The sequence below is a fragment of the Vigna radiata genome, unplaced genomic scaffold (assembly GCF_000741045.1).
Source record: "Vigna radiata var. radiata cultivar VC1973A unplaced genomic scaffold, Vradiata_ver6 scaffold_253, whole genome shotgun sequence".
Classification (NCBI taxonomy): domain Eukaryota; kingdom Viridiplantae; phylum Streptophyta; class Magnoliopsida; order Fabales; family Fabaceae; genus Vigna; species Vigna radiata.
Window position 1 is genome coordinate 347,478 of NW_014544138.1, and position 10,266 is coordinate 357,743.

The 10,266-nt window shown below is 30.2% G+C and overlaps 1 protein-coding gene across 1 annotated transcript; it reads right to left on the reverse strand.

Moving 5' to 3' along the window:
• Positions 1-1,080: 1,080 nt before the first annotated feature.
• LOC106755385 (sm-like protein LSM7) lies at positions 1,081-4,459 on the reverse strand. The gene is made up of 5 exons (XM_014637532.2): positions 4,343-4,459; positions 4,086-4,167; positions 3,777-3,848; positions 2,787-2,839; positions 1,081-1,423 (listed from the first exon to the last, which is right to left on the reverse strand). Exons 1-5 carry the CDS (start codon positions 4,343-4,345, stop codon positions 1,334-1,336), a joined length of 300 nt encoding a protein of 99 aa, XP_014493018.1. The 5' UTR covers positions 4,346-4,459; the 3' UTR covers positions 1,081-1,333.
• Positions 4,460-10,266: the final 5,807 nt, after the last annotated feature.

Here is a 10,266-nt window from a genome sequence, read left to right on the forward strand (position 1 = left end):
TACATTCTAAAATTGACAAATGAACTCTTGTCAGTTACTTTCATTTAACTATATATATTATACACTTTTGTTTCTATCATATGTTTTAATCGCATCATATAACTCATAAACCTATCATTTTTACTCTCTCTTAAGTGTATATTAAATGTTATGAACATTTTTTTGTGTCTATGAATTACTTTTCAAAATATAAATATAATTTTATTTTTTCAATATTTGAAGCATTATAAGAGATAAATGTTAAATTATAATTTAAAATATTGAATTAAAAAATATTAGAAAAAATATACAGTAAAGAATTTAATCCTATTTTGGTTAAATTAAACTTATGTTACTGTTATAATTTAGTTTTTCACTCTTTTTCTATTTATCTAAACAAATAGAAAGGTTTCTTTCTTTTCTTTTTTTTATATATTTTCCGTATATGACCTTTGTTGTTTCCGCCCATTCCATTTCTTATACTCATCCAAACAGGTTCAGTGTAAGAATAAAAGTTCCAACAGTTTAATTACAATATATGTTGTATTGCAACCAAAATTCCTTTAACTATTCTATTAGCAATAGTTAATTTAATAATCGTGTTAAGTTACAAATTAGTGTTCGCTTCACTAATTTTACAAGAAGTACTAAGAACCAAGTTTTTCAGTTTAAATCGTACGTCATGAATCATGTCTTTGAAGTAGGAATGAAAAATATGAAATAATTTCTCCTCATCATAAATATTCAAATATCCTTTAATTATTTTCCCTTTTTATTTCGTAGAAACACTCTCTCCGTCCTTGTTAATAAGATCTTCTCAAAATAATTGTTTGTCCTCTTTCATAAAAGTCCCTTTATACTTGAATAATAATACATTAATTATTTTTTTCTAAAATACTTTTAATTAATTACTTGAAATAAATCATTAAAAAATTATTCTAATTTGAGAATTCAAGTGAAGGACTCATACCAAAAGTTTTTCTCAACTATTTGAAATTAATTACAAAAGTCTTAGGACAGGAAGGGGTATACTTGAACATGCCATAATTTAATTTTATCTTAGTATGAATAAATCTTTGAATGGCGTGTAACAATGAATAATTTATGAAAAGATCCAAGAAGAAGAACTTCCAATGTGCCCAAGTTTGCATAAGTGCAATCGCAACTTGTGAGCAATGATAAATATCAACTTCTCAAGCAATGTATGGTATTCTATTAACTCAAAGCATACAAAAACTATCCAAGCTTACAAATTAGACAAAATGTTAGCGAGAATCTCCACATTAATGGCTCAATAGCAAAGTAATGGCGTATTGATCAGCAAGCACAAAAACTTAGAATAAATATTTGAAATTTAAGCTCCATCTGGCTGTATAAAGGGGTTGGCGATTTCATCTGTACCATCAGTTGGGGACACAAGCATGACAGCAGTTCCTCTACAAACCTGCATTTAAATGAAGCATGACAACCTGTATTGCTAAGCCAGAATAATTGAAACTCTATTTACAGAAATGGCTAGAAAATTTCAAAAAGTTAGTGGAGCAGTACAAGTTCTAATAATCATGTGAATTTTCAATTTTCTTTTTCCTTGCAGAAAATGCTTCAGGTTGTGATAAGTTGATAAAAATTAAAATGTAATGAATACTATCAACTGAGAAATCAGTGAACAAGACTCCTCTCTCTGATAACACAATACTCAAGAAATGAAAAGAAAATATGACTGTCACCGGTGCAACCATCTCACGCCTTCAATATTTTTGTCCTCCCCACCCTAAGTTCCCATCCCACGCATTCAGTTAAGACTTTTTATTCTCTCTCCGTTTAACCAAATGTCCTTTTTTTACTGTCTATGCCCATATTATTTCCCTCTTCTGAACATGTGTTAAGGACCTATGACATGAAATTCTACTAGAGACATTACACATTCCAAAGTTTATAGAATTTAAATAATGAGCATATACATCTTAAAACTGATTATAGAGTAAAATACAGCTTTTTACTCTCAATAAATAACTAACATGGCAAGAAATATGTCAATTGCTTTACTATATAAGACCTACTATTGTAATAGAAAATTACAGTTAGAAAGGATTTTAACTTCTTTTCGTAATCCTCTGTTAATGTAGTTAGATGAAATGCTCTAAAACTTCACCATATTGTTTAGGTTCCAATCAGAACCTACTAAGGGATCAAGGGAGGAGACAGGCAAATATATAGATGTTAGAAAATGAAGACTGTTGCTTATATTTTGCAAGGATATAATTGATCTCTCCTATGCGCTTGGAATGTAATTCTAATCAATTAATTAAATGAATTTCTTACAAATAAAAAAATAAATATCCCATTAACTTGATTTTTAAAGTGCCCCTATAAACTCACAGATACAGAATCTCAATTAAGCATAACACAATAGTTTGGCCCAAAGTATCTCATGAAACATGAGTTCAGTTAACACAATGGCATCAGCACAATGTTGCCGGGGACAAGAAAAGCTGGAAAGCTGGAAATTTAGAGGTGAATAATTAACATACCCAACCCACGTTTCATTATGATAATGAATAGGCAAAGCATTGGTTTGCCATTTTAGTTTTTCTCCAAAATATGAAACACAACCTAAAAATGGTTTATGTGATACGCACAAATGTTTTCGTCTAAAACTTTCAGTTGAAGAAAAATCACCAGGTCTCATAATTTTGTTCACTCATTCATGCATGTTATGTAAATTTTCAGCATGATTTATTAGCAATTTTTGGTGAGGCAGAGGGTCCAATTTAGACAGTCATTTGATGATGCAGAAGAAAACTTACAATTAGGCCAAGTTGTCTGGTCTGATCGGTAGTTTTGAGAGGATCATCAGGATCTGAAGCACAAGGAACAAATACAATCTTCTATTAGAACCCAGAAGAAAAGAGACAAATAATTTTTAAGGAAACTAAATCATAATGCTCATAGTAGAGTCACACAAGCATATAAACTGAGAAAACTAAATCCGCTTCTTTGACACATAATCATATAATTATAAGTATAGTTTTATTGACATGTGATGTCCATCTAGGACTATAAGCATTCCGCTTTGCACTGTAATGAACAAATTCTGTATGGAAGTTCCCTTCTGAATTTTGGATTCATTAAAACGGAAACAATAATAAATAAAACGGTGCTGAATTCAATCAGAAAATAAAGAAATATGAGAAAATCCAGGGATTAATTAAAGTCAGAATAATTGATACGACCAAACACACTAAAGATTTGGCAAGGCCTGGGAAGGTTGGCTGCACTACGCCCTTAATCTGCGGCTATATAGTTCCTTACTCAACCAAATTCGAAGGGTTTTTTTTTTTTAAACAGTCTGTGACTGAGATTTTAGCTGCAAAGTCAAATCTTTTGCAGTGACTGGCACCCCAACCACATAATGACCACAACTGCAACCGTATCAACACCATTTATTCTCGATTTCCCACAACTATAAAAATCGCAACTACGCAACATCCCACCCAATTAAAAACCTTGGTAATTGCTAATTAAATCTTTCAGCAAAAGTCTCATTAGCTCTCACTGAATTTCTAAAGACCAAACTAGTGATTTTGTAGAGAAATAATAATCAAGCAACTCCACAATAAATCAACAATAACTAACGGGCTGCACCAATATCCGCTGAAATAGCTGGAAATTCAGTGCATGTATGAAGTCAATAACATAATAACAGAATAACGGATGCACATAGCTAGTGCGGAAAATATGTTGCCAAACATGTAATAGAAAAGAAAAAAAAAAAGAACCTGTCAGTATTTAGTTACCTCTTAAAAACTCCACTGCTTCATCTAGGACGAGGTTAAGTAACTGATCATACCCTTTTAGAGTCCCTGTAACTGCAATCCAACAAAATAAAATGTAAACAAAAAATATACGTGTGAAAGAGTTTTCTTGCATCTTAGTCATAAAAGAACTCTCAATTGAATACTCGAAATTTACAACCGAACGAAATCTCGCTCATTTTAAACAACCATTGAATAAATTACTAACATTTAAAAAAAAAAAAAACACCGAGACATAATTTTAAAAAAAAAATTAATAATATTTGACAGAAGGGAATTGAGTAACCTAACCTTGTCTTCCACCAGTAAGCTTAACTTGAACGCCTTTGTCTACGAACTTGGCAAGGTCTAGAACCGTTTCTTTTCTGCCAGACTATTCAATTTTTAAAACAAGATGAAAGTAAAGAAAGAGTGATGAATGGCAGAGCAAGAGGAGTATTGGAACCAACACATTAAAAGAATTAAAGGAATGGAGGAACCCTAAATAAAGATAGAGAGATTAAACAGTTATGAAATTGAAAATATGATTAGGGTTTGCCGAAACTCACCATGGTCAATTCACGTGGAGTAAGCTGAAGAGAGTAGGGAACTGAGAAGTGAGGCGTGAAGGACACACATGCGAGTCCAATATATATGGTTGGAGAAGAGGGACAACATAAGAAACAATTTTGAAATATTTAATTATTATAAACTTTAATCCTCTATCTTTATAAAACCTTTCTTTATATCTTGACGCGTGTGTACGGATTTTTATATTATTTTTTAATAATGATAAATTTAAAATATTATATGTTTGTATAAATAAGTTTAATATTTATAAGCGGGTGGTTAATACTATTTTTTTTCCTTTATAAATATTTCATTTTAGTTTTAATTAGTTTGTAAAATTCTATAATTAGATTATTTTTTTGTATAAAAATCAGTTTTTTTAAATTTTTTTTAAAAAAATTGTTTACTTGTATATTGACGAAAATTGTAAGATAAAAAAAATAAAGATTTTAAAAATAAAGTAGTTTTTGAGATTTTGGATTTTTTATCAAAAATTAATATTTTGTTAGAATATAGTTGTTAGGTTATTTTTTTATTTTTTATTTTTGTCTAAGGTAAAAGGATAATGTATTTTTATTTAATTGATGTAGAAATTAATTAAGTGGTGTAAAAAGGAAAAGTGTATAAATTAAATAATTTGGATATTTAATAAAATGATATTAGGTAAATCTTTTAGAAGATTTAGTTATTGTTATTTTAAAAATGAGTTAAATGAAAATAGAAGATATAATCTTGGTAGGTTTAAAGATTAAAAGAGATATTATTATAAGAAAAAATCATTATTAGATATTGTTGATATTTTAAAAGATTAAGTGGATTTTAAAAAGATTTAGTGGTTGATGATATTTTAAAAAGTAGTAAAGAGAGAATAAGAGAGGAAATTTTAAAGATAAACTAATAGATTTTATTAAAATTAAAAAGATAAAAGATAGAATAGAAGAAGATAAAAAGGAGAACAGTAAAAAAGGGTCTACATTTTGTTACCTTAATATAAAAAAGAAAAAAAACAAAAATTAGAAAAATAAGGGAGAGAAAATACGTTTTTTAGAAGAAAAGAGTAAGAGTTGCAGAAAACCTTAGTACAAGAGAGGATTTGTAGTGTTTTTGAAGAGATAAAACTCTAGTATTGGCGAATGTATGTGGAAGCTTACCCTTATTTGTTACATGCTATGCATTCTCGATTTACTTGCATGAAAATTTCTTGTTTGATATGTGTTATATGATTATGATTATGATTATTTGTTGCTATTGTTGGGAATGGTTTGTGTGAGCATGGGAATAGGTTTTTGGTAATATTTTGTGATGAGTTTTTTCTATGAATGTATTATGTATGTTTTGTTGGATTATCCTAACTGACCTGATGCTAAAAGAGAACATAGTAATGATGATTGAGGGTTTCCATGCAAATATATATTATAAGTGTTGGGTTATTGGGTTTCCTTCCTATGTGGATAATAGGCCAAATAATGTGGACCATTATGTCTCACTTTGTTTTAGTGGAGATGAGTCAGATTCGTAGGACACACTAGAGCCATTTGAAAAGAGGGAAAAGCCAAGTGAGAGAGAAAGGAAAAGAAGAAGTCATTCGCGCATAACACAAAACCTGCACTGGTGTTTTTATTGTTGTGAAGTCGTTCATCATTGGATTGGGCTGAGTTTTGGAAACTGGGTTCCAAATGTACAAGTCTTCATTTTGGCCGTCCAGATTGTCAATCAGAGTTCTAATTTGGGATAAAACAGTCTTGTAGCTCTATTTTGGAGAATTTTCATCTTCTTTGTTTTCATTTGTAAGCATTTATGCTTAGTTAGTTTGGCTGATTGAAAACTACATTTGGTGTTTTTATCAGAGACTCTTTTGCACCCTATTATTGATCAGAATGGATTTATCCTTACACTTGCATTGAGGGGTTTTCCATGTTAAAAATTGTTGGTGTCTCTTTGTGCTTTGGATTCTGTTTTTGCTTTATTTGTTTAGTTTTCCTTGCAGATTCTCACAAGAAAGGGAATTAAATTTCCGCTGCGTTATTACTCTTTGTTAAGTTGTTATTTATTTTTGCCTTTTTTCCATCAGTAATAGTGTGGTAACAATCATATGTAGTATAATTGGGTTTATTGGGGGTATAACATGTCAATGATCGGATTTGGATGATTCAAGTGATGCATATATGTGTTTAAGTATGTTTACATGGGTATGTGATGCTTGAATGCATGTATGATGTGTTAAGTATGTTTTCATGTGATCTAGGGGGTTGATGTATGTATGTTTGAATGCTTGAACCATGTTCAACATGTGTTTCAATTTGACAATAATCGATTATCATTAGTTATAATCGATTATTTACGCGTTGGTTTTGAGTATGATTTTGGGAATAATCCATTATCTAGGATGATTATCGATTATTTTTTCTTACGTGATGTTTCTGGGTAAATTTTACTGAGATAATCGATCATCTTAAGTGATAATCGATTATCTTAATGCATTTTTGTGAAATATGGTGAATTTGATGAAGAATGGACGTGGACCAAGCCTGGGGAGTTGTGGTACATGATGATAATCAAAGATTGAGGTTATTTGTTATGTTTAAGGTTAGTTTGGTTTGTGGTTGAGAGTGGAGCATGAGTGAGTGTTGGGATGTACATGAGTATGTGATTGATGAGCATGAGAGTGGAGAATAAGTCTACATGTTGTACCTCGTAAATCCTGGTTCTATTTGCGGATAAGTGCTTCCTTTTTTCCTTGTGTGCATTGGAAGGGTTGTTCAGGTATTAAGTCTTCCTTGTGTGGGGGTAAAGGTGTGTTCCTTGTCCTTGTATGATAGGACTACATGTTCCTTAGCTGGATTGCAGGATTACTCAAGCATATTTGTTGGGGAGGTTATAAATGATCTGTAGGGGAGGCTACAGATGTCATGTAGGAGCGGGTGGGCGGTAGGAGTGGCTACAGTCGGTGAGATATGGTACATGAGTGAGATGCACTCTTTCCACTATGGTGTTATGGTACGGTGATGCTCATGATGTTGTTCATGATTGGGATAGTGATGATGGTGGTGTATCTACGATGATGATCATGGTACTTGAGATGTGTCAAGTGTTGCTATGTTGATATCGATGTTACTATAATGGTTATAGTAGGTAGTTAGCATAGGTGCTAATAGGTAGATAGACTAAGGGTCTAAGTGTGAAATATTGGAAATGACATCAATGGTTAAAGATCGAGGATCAAGTAATTCATTATGTTTGAATTGCTTATGTTAGAAGATTAGGAATTCTATTGTTATTACTTCCACTCATGTGGTGTTTGATTATGGTTGATATAATCATAAGGATGTTTCTTGTTGTGTGTTTGATTATGGTTGATATAATCACATGATATGTATCGTGTGGTGTGTTTGATTATGATTGATATAATCAATATGTATGTATCTTCTTGTTATGATTGTTTTATCGGTAGCTTACCCATACATGTTTGTGTTTGTGCGTTTGTGAATGAAATTATCGGCGATGATCGTATATTGTGTTATACGTGAGCATATGATATTGCAGATATTCATTCTAAAAGCATGATAGATTTGTGAGATGACGGAGGAAAGATTTGGGTTTCTTGAAAAAGTTCTTTTGGTATAGACTTTTGAAACAAAGTAATTGTAGTTGTTTTATTTTCTTAGTCATTTTAAGTACTTTTGGAATAATTTAATTAGACAAGGCTTTTGAAACTATTATGTTTTGAATAAATTATGCATGTTAAAAAGTTAAAGTTTTTGAAAAATACATTTTTGCACTATGATAAACTTTTGAAATTTACCTACTTTTGTAAAACCGTGAAATTCCAAAAATCGGACATAAACAATAATTATAGTGTCTTTTAAAAAAATAAAAATATAAAGTAAAGTTAGATCGTCCAGTCTTCTTTTAATCAATCTTAGATTGAAAGGATTCCATTATATTGATTGAGTTCTTACCAGCAAGACATACAAAGAACAATCCTCTCAATGTACTCTCATTCCTAACTCCAAATCAACTATAGTAACCTAGAAAGATCACCCACTTTCTATCACCCTTAGAGTTACCCCACTCTAAGTCAAAGAACTTCACCAAGTCTTCTTTCTGGCCGCAACAACAGGGAACATAATCAACCTTGATTACAGATAAATCTGATCTCCAAAAATACACCTCAAAGTGCATATATGATGAGTTCTATGACAACACTTCAATCCTCCAAGAATCTTTGAGAATTTCTTCCAAATGTAGCAATCTTGATTCTTGGAGAGTTTCAGGACGCTCTTGCAATTAAAATATCAACAAACAAATCAGATTTAAAGATATGAATAATAAAGTTGTTGAATACAAAGAGCAATGCGTCTATTTATAGTTTTCTCAAGTCTAAAGTATTTTAATCGATTATGCATATAATGTAATTGGTTAAATTATTCTTTCAGCTTCAAAAGATTTACATTTCGCAACATTTAATAGATTAAAAAGTGTATGTAATCGATTAATCATAACATACAAGCCACAACATTTAAAAATATGACTATTATGACAATTATAACTTCCCATGAAAAAGGTTTTCATATAAAACGCATTTTAATCGATTAGGAAATTAACATAATTGGTTAAGTTCTTTGCTTAAGCAAATTTTGAAAACTTTTTCAATCAAAACACTTCAATGCACTCGTGCAGCCATAACCACAAATTTTAATTGATTATCCACATAATCTAATAAATTAAAACTTGGTATTTTGCCATTGTTAAGCGTATACTGATATATGATAAATTATAACAGATTATGCAAACATAGTAATCAATTAATTCAAACAAATATGAAATGTTCAAAGTGTTTTACCTAATTATTCATTCTTAATTAATGAATACACATATCATATAGTTCAAACATAATCACAAATATAATCAATCAACAATTTTACCATTTTATTGTACAAGAAATTATAAAACATTTTTTTTATCAAAAACACATATGTAAAATATGAGAATAATTGTACATAGTTCTCCTATCAACAAATAGTTTCTTTTAAACATTTTTCTTCAAAATCAAAATTGTATTTTTGTAGCTATTTGCATGACATTATATTTAAATTTTATCATTAGTAATTTGCTCTATAAATTATATTTAATATTCTATAATGTTTATCTACCACAAAATCAACAAATCATTTTTAACGCAGCAAATTCTTGAATTTTATTTCATAACTCTTAACGATAATGGTAAATAGTAGTCTTTCACGAGAATTAAAAATAAATACTATATAATTGAATATTAAATAAAAAAAGAAATAATTATAATTACATAATTTTAAAAAATTACTACCCACCTAAATCAACAATTACTGTGTATTCCAGAAACGAAAGTTTAAAATTTAACACATTTGGTAGGTTTTCAGAAAGCCCTAACATAAAAAAATTCAAAATCAAAATTGGTGATCATTCTTTCTTAAAGTCTCAAAAGAAAACATAGATAAAACAAATGTATGTTAACCAAGAAAATATACATACTCATTGAACAAATATGATAAAGAGTAACCATCTCCAACAATAAGAACCAGGTGATTTTACCATCTCCAATGACTCACTTTCTATACAAACTCATTCCCATTTTTACTTCCTGCACTACCGAACATTTATAATCCCAATTTTATCCTCAGTTGATTAAAAACTCTAATGTGTTTTCCTCTTTATCATCTTTCCCTTTCTCGTCATCCTGTGTTGTACCCATCTCTCACATGCACATTGTTGGGTTTACGGTGAAAAAGGGTGCCGACGGAAAGGATGAAAAGGAAAGAAAGTTTTCAGTACGTACCGGACTACCCAATTTGGAAGTGATTACAGGTATTTATTCCCATATAAGTTTATATTATTTGTTAATATTTTTTGATACTTTAAATTTTGTAATAAATTTGATAGGAAT

Excerpts from the sequence above, each read along its gene's own strand:
- LOC106755385 (XM_014637532.2), bottom strand. Across the intron at positions 3,849-4,085 it reads GCTTACTGGTGGAAGACAAG|TTACAGGGACTCTAAAAGGG; the intron begins GTTAGGTTACTC and ends GTTGGATTGCAG. Across the intron at positions 1,424-2,786 it reads CCAGACAACTTGGCCTAATT|GTTTGTAGAGGAACTGCTGT; the intron begins GTAAGTTTTCTT and ends ATTTAAATGCAG.